The sequence below is a fragment of the Hemitrygon akajei genome, unplaced genomic scaffold, assembly GCF_048418815.1.
Source record: "Hemitrygon akajei unplaced genomic scaffold, sHemAka1.3 Scf000082, whole genome shotgun sequence".
NCBI classification, from domain to species: Eukaryota; Metazoa; Chordata; class Chondrichthyes; order Myliobatiformes; family Dasyatidae; genus Hemitrygon; species Hemitrygon akajei.
The window spans coordinates 2,509,861-2,525,331 of NW_027331968.1; the positions used below are offsets into that span (position 1 = coordinate 2,509,861).

The 15,471-nt window shown below is 45.8% G+C and overlaps 1 protein-coding gene across 1 annotated transcript in view; it reads right to left on the bottom strand.

Moving 5' to 3' along the window:
* The window catches only part of LOC140722611 (NACHT, LRR and PYD domains-containing protein 3-like), a 38,059-nt gene extending 24,935 nt beyond the window's left edge, over positions 1–13,124 (bottom strand). The window contains exons 1-3 of the mRNA XM_073037317.1: positions 13,013–13,124; positions 9,159–9,326; positions 3,653–3,749 (exon numbers count right to left, since the gene is read on the bottom strand). Coding sequence (XP_072893418.1) covers positions 3,653–3,662 — 10 coding nt within the window. The 5' untranslated portion in view covers positions 3,663–3,749; positions 9,159–9,326; positions 13,013–13,124. The remainder of the gene's footprint in view (positions 1–3,652; positions 3,750–9,158; positions 9,327–13,012) is intronic.
* Between the last annotated feature and the right edge of the window lie 2,347 nt (positions 13,125–15,471).

Sequence of the window (15,471 nt, forward strand, 5' to 3'; positions counted from 1 at the left end):
CAGGGTCCTGATCAGTGTCTCTGACGTCACTGTCTCTGGGCTGACAGGCAGTCGCCTCACTTGTGCCGGTTCCAGGGTCCTGATCAGTGTCTCTGACGTCACTGTCTCTGGGCTGACAGGCAGTCGCCTCACTTGTGCCGGTTCCAGGGTCCTGATCGGTGTCTCTGACGTCACTGTCTCTGGGCTGACAGGCAGTCGCCTCACTTGTGCCGGTTCCAGGGTCCTGATCAGTGTCTCTGACGTCACTGTCTCTGGGCTGACAGGCAGTCGCCTCACTTGTGCTGGTTCCAGGGTCCTGATCGGTGTCTCTGGGCTTAATTTGCTCCACTTCCTCTGCGGCCGTACTGCATTCTGAGACATTGCTCTCAATCTGACCCTGTTTTGGTACATTGCCTCCCTTGTCCTGATAATCTTTCCTCGATGATCCGCCTGGTAAAATCCTCTTCAGTACTTTCCCTACTTGTTTCGATTTCCTACCTGAAATAAGTGATGAATTGCAGGTAATACGAGTATGACTTAGAGCTGAGCAAAACTGATTCAGACTGCAATGGAGCCGTGACTCTGGCTGACCAGATTTGGAGTGGGACTGTGCTGGTTTCTGTGAACCGTACATCCTGCTTGGTGACCATCCCAATAACCCGGTGACTGGACACATTCACTCCCAGTAAAATAACAGGATAGACACAGTAATACAAATCACTGAATTCACAGTAGTTGAATGATGACCATGGGATCTTAAAGCAACGGTGTCCGGTGATACTGGGAAATGAAATAAAGATATGACGTCAAACTTACCGGCCTGTAATTTCTCGGATTACTTTTAGATACGTTTTAAAACAATGGAACAACATGAGCTATCCTTCAATCCTCACCTGGAGATACCGACATTTTAAATTTATCTGCCAAGGCCCCTGCAATTTCAACACTAGTCTCGTTCAAGCTCCGATGAAACACCCTGTCAGGTCCTGGGGACTTATCTACTCTGATTTTCCTCAAGATAGAAAGCACGTCCTCCTCTTCAATCTGTATAGGTTCCATGACCTCACTACTTGTTCGCCTTATTTCCGTTCACTCCATGCCAGTTTCCTTAATAAATAGAGATGCAAAAAACATGTTTAAGATTTCCCCCATTTCTTTCGGATCCATACATAGCCGACCACTCTGATCTTCAAAAGGACCTGTTTTATCCCTTACTATGCTTTTGTACTTAATATACCTGTAGAAGCTCTTTGGATTATCCTTCACCTTGACTGCCAAAGCAACCTCTTGTCTTCTTTTAGCCCTCCTGATTTCTTTCTTAAGTATTTTTGTGCACTTTTTATACTCCTCAAGCACCTTATTTGCTCCTTGTTGCCTATACATGTTATACATCTCTCTTTATCAGAGTTCCAATATCCCTCGAGAACCAAGGTTCCTTATTCTTATCCACTTTGCCTTTAATCCTGACAGGAACATAAACAAACTCTGCACTGTCAAACTTTCTCCTTTGAAGGCCTCCCACTTACCAGTCACACCCTTGTCAGAGAACAACCTGTCCCAATCCACGCTTTTTAGACCCATTCTCATTTCTTCAAATTTGGCCTTTTTCCAGTTTAGAACCTCAACCCGAGGACCAGATCTATCTTTATCCATGATCAAGTTGAAACTAATGGCGTTATGATCACTGGAACCAAAGTGCTCCCCTACACACACTTCTGTCACCTGCCTTAACTCATTTGCTATCGATCTAATATTGCATCCTCCCTAGTTGGTACATCTATATATTGATTTAGAAAACTTTCCTGAACACATTTTACAAACTCTAACCCATCTCGACCTTTAACAGTATGGGAGTCCCAATCAATGTGTGGAAAATTAAAATCCCCTACAATCACAACTTTCTGCCTCCTGCAGTTCTCTGTTACCTCTCTGCAGATTTGCTCCTACAAATCTCGCTGAATATTGGGCGGTCTATAATACAACCCTAATAATGTGATCATTCCTTTCCTGTTTCTCAGCTCCACCCATATGGCCTCGGTAGACAAGCCCTCTAATCTGTCCTGCCTGAGCACTGCTGTAACATTTTCCTTGACTAGCAATGCTACCTCAACACCCTTCATTTTTCTGCCCCTACCATGTTTGAAATATTGGAACTCTGGAACATTAAGCTGCCAGTCCTGCCCCTCCTTTGCCAAGTTTCACTAACGGCTAAAATATCGTAATTCCATGTGTCAATCCAGGCCCTCAGCTCGTCAGCGTTCGCCACAATACTCCTTGCATTGAAATAGACACACCTCAAAAGATTATTACCATCTCCAAAGACACTTTCTGACTTTGCATGAACTTTTAACATTATTTATTTTCATATCTGCTCTGGAGCTGTGGTTCTATAGAATGGACTTGATTAAGATGGAAAGCGTTTAGTGGAGAATGACCAGTATGTCACTGGACTAGGATGTTGGGTTTTCTGTTATATGGTTCGTCTGGGACTGTTTGCCCTGGATAATTGGAGCTTGAAGGGTGACCTTACACACATACATAAAAATAATCAGGGGCGTAAATAGGGTAGATGGTCATAGTCTTTTTTCCCGGGGTAGAGGAGTCTAAGACTTTAGTGCAGAAATTGAAAATGGGCCGAAGGGGCATTTGTTCACGTGGCGGGTGATGGGTATAAATTACATGCAGCCAGAGGAGGCAGTAAACACAAATAAATTTACAAAGTTGAGAGGATGTGGGCAGGGGAAAGGATAAAGAAGTCTATTAGGGAAATTTGGTAAAAGCTGTGGGAAAATGGAGGAAGCACAAAAGACATTTGCATCAGCGTGAATTAGCTGATCCAGGCTGTTATGTTTGTTTTATTCCCCCCGGAATCAGAGTTGAACACAATCACCTGAGACTGGGGACTGAGACATTTGGTCATTGGCTATACAGGGTTTTCCATCAGAGATCCTGGGAATTTTAAATCCAGGTAACAGATGATCTTAATAGGGAAATATTGAGAACTCACATTCACCATTTGTACACAGCCCAGACATGGATTCGAATATTAAAACACTGAAGCAAACTGCATATTTATCCAGAATGAGATGTCATCTGATCCTCAGCCATTCCCAACTCCAGCAATGCTCTCAGCTCAGCTAGAGAAAACAGATTTCAGAAACTTCCCTCATCTCCTTTCCGCAGCAGCCAAGAAAACCAGGAAGGAATTGATAGCTGCCCTTCCAAAACCTGAAATGCTAGGTTATCACACAATCTCTGAATTCCTGGAAATGCTTCTTCCATCTGGTTCTGAATTTTATAAATGAAAGTTAGATATATCTTACACATCAGGGCCTGTCTAGAGGTGAAGCAGAAACTGATCCTGGACGTTTACATAACCCTCAAGCCCGTTGTTGCACTCCTGTGTTTCACTCACAGCCACCTAATTTAGGAGTCCCTGCTCCTTTCACTCAGGTGAAGCTTTCCGTGGTGGGTGGAGTGATTCGACCATTACTGGTGTCAGGTCGCTGCGCTAGAACTGATGGATTGATCAATTACTCAAGGCTGCTTTGCCAGTGGGATCAATGACCCTGCTTGATGAAACTTTTCTATGCCCTGTTAACATCTGTGTAAGTTTGTACTAGTGTGTGCCAATAGGACAGAAGTTTAGTTAGAATGATCCCAGTGATCATACCTCTGTCCATTCTGTATCTGACTGATGATTGTTGATTGTCGTCGTCTTGTTTACACTTTGGTCTCGGTGCAGGACAGCTCCACCTGCTGGTGATGCCCTGAATTACACACAGGCAGACAGTGAGTCAGAGAGAGAACGATTACATTATAAGTATGACAGTATCTCCCTCCCCTGAATCAGAGCAGCAGCTGACTTAGGGACAAAACATTCCCTGCTACTGTCAACTCACAAACCATGTCTGTATGTCTGTCCAGTGCATCTACTGATAGAGTTACAGAGCAGCAGATAACAGATACAGACCGTTCAGCCCAACGAGACAATGCTGACCACAATGTTAACCGAGACGGTCACAATTTCCTGTGATGGGCCCATTCCCCCCCCCCCCGGCCTGTTCACTCCATCTACACATCCCAATCACCTTCTGGAATTATACAGTTGTGCCTGCCTCATCCACTTCCTCTGGCACTTCTTTCCACATCATCACCAAACTCTGCATGGAACCATTGCTGCTCGTGTTGGTTTTGCAATCTCCTCTGCCCATTTAGATCCCCTATAAGCTACGATAATCTTCACCGTGAACACCATCCACTAATTTTGTGTTATCTGCGATCTTATTAGTCAAGCCTTGTACAGTCACATCTAAATGTTTGTAGGACAGTAACTGTTCTGGAACCTGGTGGTGTGTGTCCGGAGGCATCCGTACCTTCTGCCTGATGGCAGCAGCGAGAAAAATGCATGGCCTGGGTGGTGAAGATTGTTGATGATGGATGCTGCCTTTCTACAGCACATTTCATGTAGATGTACTCAATGGTTGAGAGAGCTTTACCCGTGACATACTGGGCCAAATCCACCGCCTTTTGTAGGATTTTCTGCTCAGAGGCATTGGTGTTCCCCGACCAGTCCATAATGCAGCTAGTCATCAGACTTTCCACCACACATCTACAGAGGTTCGCTGAGGTTTTTGATGACATAGTGAATCTCCACAGACTCCTGAGGTTGTAAAGGCGCTGTCGTACTTTCTTCACAATTATAGTTATATGATGCGTTCAGGACAGGAACTCTGAGAGAGTTATACCCAAGAATGCAATGCTACTGCCCCCCTCCAACTCTGATCCTCCGATGATTACTGGTTCAGGGACCTCTGTCTTCCCTCTCCTGAATTCTACAATCAGTTTCTTGGTCTTATTGATATTGAGTGAGAGGTTGTTGTTATTACACCAGTCAGCCAAGTTTTCAGTCTCCCTCCTGTATGCTGATTCACCACCCTTTTTGATAGTGTCCACAACAGAGGTATCATCAGCAAACTTATATATGGTGGTGGAGCTGTACTTAACCACACAGTCACAGGTGTGAGGAGAGCGAAGAGAGCAGATGACTAAATACACATCCCTGTGGTGCCCCTGTGCTGATGGAGATTGTGGAGGAGATGTTTTTGCCAATCTGGACTGAGTGATGTCTACAAGTGAGGAAATGCAGGATCCAATTGCACAAGGATGTATTGAGGTCAGGGCTTGGAGTTTAATGATTAGTTTTGAGGGGATGGTGGTTATAAAGGTACTCTGATAATTTTTATCAGAGTACCTTTGATACCTCTGATACTCTAATAATCTGATAATTTTTACTTTGAACTTCCTTGGCATTCCGTACGAGGCAAACGACATCGAGCTGCAGCTCCAGTTGCTTAACTCATTCTCTGAGGAGTTGCAGCTTGGTGCACCTGGTGCAGATGTGGTCATCTGGGAGGCTGAAGCTCTCCCAGTATTTCCAGTAATTTCTCTTTTTTTATTTTAAACAATGCACAAACATTGACTGATTTCACAATGCTTGTGGCATCCTGAACAGATTTTACAGAAATCTAATGCCCCTATTTATAAGTTTTCTCTTCATTCCAATACAGACAATGTTCACAACATCCTCCCCCAACTCCCCACCTCACTGTCAATCTGTTACATCTGCTCCTGATGTCACTTGTCTCTTTCACTGAGGGGCAGTGATCAGAGAATGAAAAAAAACACGCAACATTCCTTCTTGGGCTGTTACTGAGTAATGGCTCACCAACAATAACAGAAAAAGCGAATAACAAAGCTCTGTATCATATACAGTGAGTTTAATTATGACCATGAGTAACGCTGCAACATCCTGTAATAATGAAATTAAAGTTGTAATGGCTCCATTAACCCTGCCTCATTCTGCATTTAATTCTGCCTGTGCTGGTGATGCTTTCCCCAGCTCCCCGCCCCAGGGTCTTCGACCTCCCCGAGGGTCATCTCCAAATCACGACCCCGCAGACTATCCCAACACAGAATGGAAAGGAAGCCACCGCCTATGTAGGAACAGTGGGCATGCGCAAAGAGATTGTTCAGATCAGTGCTGGGCTGAAATGAAACCGGCAGATGCTGCAGATCTGCGGTAAGATGAGAGCGGGACACAGGGTCCTGTGACTGGTGGAGTGTCTCCCGTGACAATAAACCGGATCCTTATTTTAATTGTGTGGAACTATCAGATAGACTGAAAATTCTGGAGGGAGGTTTAATTGAAGTGTACACATTTTTGATTAGCTCAGAAAAATAGAAAAGACTAAATTCTCACACAAATGGGTAATATACCCGGGAACACTGGCTGCATTTCGGCAGGTTGGAAGAGTGGAATGCAATCAGGAGAAACATATTCCCCACCTGCAACGAAAGGACATGTCAGATGTAGATCTCACTGCCTTGTCCAAACGGGCGAAAGATGGGTGTGGTCCCAGCATCACCGCCTCATCCCCACCCCTCCCGAGGAGCAGAATAACAGGGGCTGAGCGTTAGCTCATCCCATGCGGTTCGGTGTGAAGGTCCCACAACCCGGACTGACACCGGCAGGTTCCGTCCAGGAAGCGGGGCGAAGGCCGCCAGTTCGATTGAGATAACGGGTCTCACTGCCCAGCATCAGACTTCCTCACTCGGGTCTGGTCTCAATACTCACCGATGGGAAAGTTATGTCTTCTCTCCGCAGTCAGTGATCCATCCCCTGGCTCCCCGCCCAGGAGACTTTTCCCGACCCTGAAACCTATTCAGCAAAGAATACAAAGGAAAACACCGCCCTTCCGGGAATGCGAGCATGCGCAATGTGATCAATGCGTCATCAGAGGGGAGGACTGTGCAGGGTGATCTGCTTTGGGATGGAGTGGCTGCAGTCAGTGCAGAGTCTTGTTGTTTAGGATTTTCATAAACAACAGTTTTATTGATGTTAGCTGGAATTGCCAGCAGTGAAAACACAGATTGCATCAGGTAACAGAACACCTCCCGTACACAGTCTTGTCTCCTGGGAAACAAAACACTTCCACAATGTCGACCTTAGGTATCCCTTCCTCTAAAAGCGACTGAATCATTCAGATCGCTGATCACTGAGAGCAATTATGGTTTGTTGGTCATTAAAGTTCGCCCTGGGTGGTTTTGATGAAGTTGATGTGGAGTTCGGGGTGTCACAGTGAAAGAACCGAACAGCCAAACGCTCTGACCTACTGACCTTCGGCCATGGATGGTGCCGCTCAAATTATTCCTTAGATAAATTGCTAATGCAAGCAGGGACCAAGCATACTCCAAGCATCTGTCCCCACAACAGCCACTGGGACAGCCTGCTGGCCTAAGGTGAGTCTGTTTACTCCTTTTTTAAAAAACCCAGACATTAAAAAAATGGCAGCCATCGGTTCCCATTGTGTCCCATAGTATGATCGTGACTTGCTCTCAAAATCACTTCCCTCCCCACACCGCACTTGCAGAGCAAGACTTTACCAGTGTCTGCAACAGATATACTGAAGCCCTCTTCGTCCTCGCCACTTCAGAGAAGAGAAACCCCCTATTCTCCCACTTCAATGTGTCACTCTTACGGCTCCGCCAACTCCTTAGCGAGGAAAAGTGACATTCAAAAACAAGCTTGTTGGATCTTTCCCAGCAGTCAGGTAGGAAACACGTGGTGGGGTCTACGGAGGCAACTCCTGAATGACGAATGACGAAGCTCATATCCCCATTGGTTGGTATACTAAATAGGCATTTGAAATCTCCAATGAGAGACAAGTAAATCTCACGTCACTTCACGAGACATACCGGACACGTGCAGCCCGCTTAAATCGTCTCAACGTCAGCCCGGGAGTGTTAGTGTGACGAAGCTCCGTGAGAGGGCACGCACTGGCGGTAAGCGGGAGTGCGCGGTTGCGTAACAGGGAACGGGGAGCGCATCCTTCGGTCCCGTACCGCGCTGGCCAGATCACCGAATGAGTCATGGTCGATCTGCAACCCGCTGGCGTCCAACATTAACGCACAAATCTCAATGTATATTGTTAATCAATGCAGTGTTTCTTTTCAGTTCCACAATATAATTAATATGCTGAAGTTATATTGTCTTACACTAATTGAACTGTCAGAACTTTTCTAATTAACACAACAAATGCATAAGGAGACCACTCGGCTGTCCAAAACTGCCGCTGATCTGATTTAAACTTCCGTTAAGCATTCCGCCATGTTCATCTCGATAACACTTCAACCCCACTCTTTATAAAGAAACTGGGCTTTGAATGGAATCACAGGCTTTAATTTCACTGTTCAGTGAGTAGAAAGAGTTCCTAACTCCCGCGATTAACACCAGCAAAAAATAGGAAGGTGAGAGGGGGAGTGTGTGTGGGGGGAGCGGAAACTGTTGCTGCTTTTCACTACATGATGCCCTGTCCACAGCCAAACCTGTCACAGTCTCTCTGAACATTGGATATATCTTAATATCAACGGCTTCATCATCTGACCCAACACGCTGCTTCCCATCCCGAAATGACTGAGTTTAAACCGATTCCGGCAGCTCCAGCAGTCCTGGCTGCAAGAGCACTTGTTCATCTCAAGGACAGATATAACCCATGGTACAGGGTCAAATGGGAACATTGCAAAACCTATTTATGCTTATTCACAGATTCATATGTTCTGACTATTTGTTAGAAGAAAAGTGTTTGATGACGACAGGGTATGCAAATGTAAGTTATTGGTTTGCATTTTCTAGTTAGGATTCAATGAAATGTGGTGCTGGGACATTTGGCTTCAAGAGGGTTTGCTCTTAGCAGAGGCTTGCACGACGATATACTCGAGGACAAGTATATCATTGCAGCTTGCAATAGACAGAGGAGTCAATGACATGTTGCTGCAGTTCACGGTTATTCCACATTTCTGCAATCACTGGAGCAGGAAAAAACTGCGGCCTCTTATAAAGGGAGGAAATTCTCAACGCATTTTGAGATTATTGTGACGTAACACAGACAAGCAAGGAAACATCAGAACTGATAAGAGTTTCAAATGAGCAAACAATATGAGGAATGTGCGTGGCTTCACTGAGCTGATGCTGACAGCACATTAGCAGATCTGGAATGATTGCAACTGGCATAACTGGTATTTCTAGGCTTATTCAGTCGCACTCCAGCTATTTCCTGCCTTCCTTGGTACAGAAATGTAATGTCTAAAGGACCAGTGTTTGAGAAAATGAGACTCACCAAACTTTCTCCTGACTGAATCAATGGAAACTCCGAGTCAGAAGGGTTCTCTCGAATTGGTGCTCTCCGTCGTCGGGCTGGTTCATTGTTGCTGTTCCCTCGTCTTTATTTGGGATTTGCTTCCAGTCGTGGACTTGTCTTCCAATAAATCGCTCACCGCAGGTCTAACTTTAACCAGAGAGATAATGAAGTATGTTACTCAAACAAACGAGAACAAAGCATTAACCTGACATTTAAATTTTGAACGCGTATGTCATGATCCGAGTGAAGAGATCTGTAACCGTCCCTCACACTTTACAAATCCTGACATGGGATACAAAAGAACACACACAAAATGCTGGAGGAACTCATCAGGCCAGGCAGCATCTGTATGTCGACGCTACTCTCTTCCATAGATGCTGCCCGGCCTGCTCAGTTAGTCCAGCATTTTGTGTGTGTTGCTTGGACTTCCAGCACCTGAAGATTTCCTATTGTTTGTGATGGGATACAAGGAAGTCATCGTTCAGTCATGGTATAAGATACAAGTCATAATATACAGGAGTAGAATTAAGTGATTCATTCCAGTCTGCTCCATAATCAATCATGGAGGATTATTTTCCATCACCGTATTCTTGCTTCCCTGTTATAACACTCAACCTATTTAGCAACCCAGAACATGAATATACCCAGCGATCGCCTCCATCACTGTTTGTGGTGACAAATTCCACAGATCAAACAACCTTTGCCTGAAGTAATGTCTCTCATCTCAATTTTAAAGTGATGCTTCTTTATTCTGAGGCTGCACTCTCAGATCCCAGACTCTCCGTCTAATCCAGACACCCTCTCCACTCCCACTGCATCCGGGCTTGTTGTTATTCGGTTGGTGTAAATAATCTCTCCCGCCCTAACTCCCCCACCCCAACAAATCTAGATTTTATGGGCGGGGTTGATTTACTTTTCAGCATCTTGAGTTTCTGTTTGACTCCCACTGGCAGATAGACAAGTGAGAGTGAGGGGGAATGTCCAAATGTGAATTCATTTCTGAAACCCCGGTCGATTTCTACTGGTGCAAACACAAAACATCGTATTTAATCACATCCTGTCCCTGTGAGGGATGGAATGGGAACTCATTCTCTGCTTTGCTTCCAAAGGAACTTCAGAACCAAACATGTGAGCACAGAACAGAAATACTCGCTCAACGTCACATACACCCGGACAACTTGATCCCCTGATTCATTTTATCTGGATCAAGACATGTGTGGTAACCCAGGATCCAACCTCAGAGGGTCACAGCCCACACCCAGAGCCTAGCATATCTTTTCCACATCTCAGACTGGGTGTTCCCACATCTCACGTTGAAAGATTCACGCTACCAATATCCAGACACCGGAGATACCTGCTTCTGTAAAAGCACCAACGTAGACCAAAGCACAAACAATGCAAATTCCATATTCCTGGAGCCCCCATCCCAAGATTCCCCTCTGCAATGAAGATCCAGCTCGGACAAAAGCTTCCTATGACCCGGCCCTCTAGCCCAGGTAACATCTTCAGCAATCTCTTCTGCACCCTCTCCAGCTTGATAATATATTTACTACAGTCGGATGAAGTACATAATACTCTGTGTAGCCATGTACATTCCTGTACAAATCAATGGCATGAATAGTAAATTACAGAGATCTCAACACTGACACTCACATCCCACTCGTCACAGGCCTCCATTCGCTAGAACCATCTACATTCATCCCCCTCTCCTTCTTGTTCTCGAGCCTGGTGTGAATCCACCTCGCCAGTTCCCCGTGAATCCCACGTGACCGAACCTCCCCGATCAGCTGCCATGCAGGATCTTGTTACAGACTTTACCAAAGTTCAGATGAACAACATCACTGCTCAACTTCACCTAACGCCCTAGTTCATTCTTAAATAATCTCCAAAATACTTGACAGATATGATATCCTATTGGACAGTGTTGACGGTGATTTCCCCATAACCAATGCCCAACCGCCCGGGATTTCAGCTTCACTGCAGACTGAGAAAATTCCGATCACAGCTGCAGAATTACCAACCTGGACTGTAGCCGGTATACTGCCAATTCCATATCATCAGGGTCACCAGCCCAATATTATCACCCATACAAAGACGCCTTGGTGCCGGCAATTTGCCGTGGTGTTCCCACCATTTCCGATTCACAGACTAAGGTGGAATTGGAAGCTAATGACCCCCTGCCGAAGCTGGTGCTCAGGCCGTTTCCCCGGTCTGAAAGGAGGATACACTTCAGCCGGACCCCAGCAGCTAAACCGAGCACATTTGATCACAATCTTCCTGCTGTGTGGGATCTTGCCCAGCAGAGCGGGCGGCTATGTTTCCTGCAGTGTAGCAGGAACAAAATGTAAAATTATAAAGTAGAAAATGCTGGGAACTCAGTACATCAGACTACATCTCTGAAAAGAGAAATGGTGGAAGACCCAGTTTCAGAACTGAGATTGTCCAAGATGCTGCCGATCTGCTGAGTGTTTCCAGTATTTTCTCCTCCTTACTTTAAATTTCCTGCAACTGTAGTATTTTCGCCATCTTCATTTTAACGCACAAATAGTAACTGATTGCCACCCTAGACTGTAAATACCATCCCACCCCAAACAATTTGTTAGTTCTGAGTTCATTCTGACCCTGGTGTAATACATCCCACACAGTCAATGCTCACAGCATCCTTTCCTCCCAGTATCATTCTGTTACATTTGCTCCCGAGGCCACTGTCTCTACGCTGAGAGGCGGTGACCACAGAGCGATAAAAACTGCAACACTTGCTGCAGCTCTGACGGGCCGTTACCCTGGAAACAGAGGAAGTGGCTCACCGAAAATAACTGAAAAAGGAAATAACAAACTCAACATCAGATGCTATGAGTTCCATTATGACAAAGATTAACACTGCAGCCATTTTGTAACGGTGAAACTACAATTGAAATGGTTGATTTTACCCTGCCACGTGTTGTGTCCAACTAAACCTTTGGTATTCCTAGCGAACAATAACTAACTAACTAATTAACTAACTAGCTAACCAAATAAATAAATAAATAAACAGACAAATAAATAGATAGATAGATAGATAGATAGATAGATAGATAGATAGATAGATAGATAGATAGATAGATAGATAGATAGATAGATAGATAGATAGATAGATAGATAAATAGAAAGGTGCAAATACAAAACTTCACAATGAAGACAAAGTTTATAAGAGAGATTGCTGAAATATATCATTGCGGCATTGGGATACAGGCTGGACAAACATGAACAAGACTTAACTCTCGCATTAATAGGGCCAGATATCGGGAATCACTGTCAGCATTTCGGCAAGTCGTAGCAATGGAAAGAAGATGGAATGTAACTTCCCAGTCCCCGAGAGGATGTGAGAGATCTGGATCTCACTGTCCTGTCTGAACGGGGAAAGATGAAACTGCTCATACACGTGGAAGAGTCTACCGAGGGTGCGATTACTTTGTTTAACCCTCGAGTCTGCAAGAACACAATGGGCCTAACGGCCGCTTCCAGTGTGCTAGAAATATGTAAAACAATTATCGACCCCAAGCGTCGATCCAGGTGAGGTTTGGAACAGATACCGGGCCGGGTGATGGAGGTAAAATTCACCAGATACATCTTAATGAATGGGTTCAGTCTCGGGCATCACCACCTCATCCCGCTCTTGGGACCAGAACACTGGGGGCGGCTCATCTCGGTGGTTCGGTGTGAAGGTCCCATAACCCGGACCGACCACGACAGGTTGTGTCCAGGAAGCGGAACGAGGCCGCCAGTTCGGGGAAGTTGACGGGACTCTGCACAACATCAGGATCCCCTCTCCCGGGAACGGCTTCAGTACTCACCGATGGGAAATTGTCGGTCGCGTTCACTCCGAGTGACCGGCCACAATATTGACCGATGAGAACTTGATCAATTTGTCCTGCAGACAGCGATCGGTCCACCGGCTCCCCGTGACAATCCACTTCCACAGAGAACGGAAAGAAATCTACCGCTCATCCGGGGACTATGGGAGAGGAGGCGGGGCCTCGGAAGCGAGAACCTCTGATGCTGCAGATCTGCGTTTGAAATCGGAGCAAGAACCTGGATCACGTGACGGGTGGAGGGCCTCCCACCTGAACTGGTGACTCTGCTCCTCGCCCCTCACACACTGCCTGACCGATCTGCTGCATTTTGCATGTTATTTCATATTTACACCGGCTACATTTTTAATTTTTTCCCTCTGCATCTTTCCCGTCCCCAGTGCTCCACCTCCTGTTTCTCAGAGTTAGGGAATCAATTCCCGTCCCGGTCCGATACTAAATCCGCACCCGATTTGTGCAGGCTTCATTGAAATCACTCATACGTTTAGAAACACTAATTTCTATTCACATTCCTCCTGAGTCTCACTGGACAGGAACACTGAAACATCAAGTGAGAAACAGCAGGAAGAGGCCATTCAGCCCCTCAAACCATCAACAAGATGGAGCCTGCTCTCTCATCTCAGTCACATGTTCCTGCCCGATCCTCATTTCCTCCATCCCTTCGGTCTCCACACATCTGCCGATCTCTGTTTTATGTGAAAACGATCACTGAGTCTTCATCGTCCTCCGGGAATCAGTCTGGTGAATCTCTAAAACAAACTCTCTCTTACTTGTTAGATAATCCTCCATAGAATTGAATTCTAACTTCTTATAATCCTCCGTGGAATTGAATATCTTCTGCAGCCCCGTGTTACCCCAACCCCTCACCTCCCACCCCTGTCACTATTTCCACTTTCCCAACTCCCCCCTCACCTGGATCCACCTCTCATTCCCCTGCTCTTGCCCCATCCCCACCCCTCCCCTCTTTTCTCTGACTATTTCCCGTCCACTCTCAGTCCAGAGGGAGGGTCTCGGCCCGGAATGTTGACGGTCCATTTCCCTCCACAGATGCTGCCCGACCCACTGAGTTCCTCCGGCAGTTTGTTCTTTGGTCTGTATAACCCGTGTGAGTATGGGGAGCGGGATTTTACACCATATTCCAGCTACAATCTCAACAAAGCCCAAATAATTGTTACGGTTATTACCACACTTAAACACGAGAAAGCTTGCAAACGCTGGAAATTCAAAGCAACACACACAAAATGCTGGAGGATCTTAGCACAACAGGCGGTATGTATGGAAAAGAGTAAATAGTCGACATTTTGGACCACCAGCCTTTTTCATTCCTGAGGAGGAGGGGGAAGTGATCTGAATACAAAGGTCAGGATGGAGAAAGAGGCGAGCTGGGAGGTGATAGGTGAAGTCAAGTGTAGGACAGGCCAAGGACTGGAGATGAAAGAATCGGAGCGTTGTCAATAGGAGAAAGGGAAAGAGGGAACCCAGTGGGAATTAATAGGCTGGGGTGCAGAAATGAAAGTTCAGAGTGTGAAATAGAGAAGTAGGTGGGTGGGGGATTTGTTTACTGGAAGAAGAATTCAACATTCATGCAATCAGGTTGGAGTTACCCAAATGGAATATAAGGTTTTGCTCCTCCAACCTGAGGGCGCTCTCATCTTGGCACAAGAGGAGGCCATTGATCGAGACGTCGGAATGGGAATCAGAATTAAAATGTTTGGCCACTGCGAAGTCCCCTTGTGGCAGATGAAACAGAGATGCTCGACAAAACGGTTTCCCAATTTATGGCGGGTCTCACCAATGTAAATGAGGCCGCATCGGGAACACGGGTTAGAAATAGATGACCCTGGCAGATACGCAGGTGAATTTTCCTGCATTTACCCTAGCTATACTCCGCATCATTACCTCTGTCAAATCTCCTCTCGATATTCTACGTTCCAAGGAATAAAGTCCTAACGAATTCTGTATTTCCTTACAACTCAGGTCGTCTGGTCCCGGCAACATCCTGTGAATCTTCTCTGTACTCTTTTATAGAAGTGGTGTGAATGAAATCTGCATATTTACAGTATGGCTCTGAATTGTCTGTTGGACTGTGATGAGGATCGAATCCGTGACTCTGTAATCCGGAGGAGTGGAAGGGTGAAGATACGGAGGGAAAATTTAAAATTGTAGGCACTAAAAATATGAAAGAACGGGAAAATACGGCAGGTGGGTCGGCAGCCTGTGAGCGGCGAGGTGCAGAGTCATTGGTTCAGGTGGGGGACACTCCACCCATCACGTGATCCAGTTCCGAACTCCCAATTTACTGCAGGTCTGCAGCATCTGCGGGACACTACTCCACGTGCAAGTCTGCTCAGACAACACCTTGAGATCCAGATCTCTCACGTTCTCTCGCTGTGGGTGGGATTTTTTTTACTCAATTCCCCTGTTACGACGTGCCAAAGTGC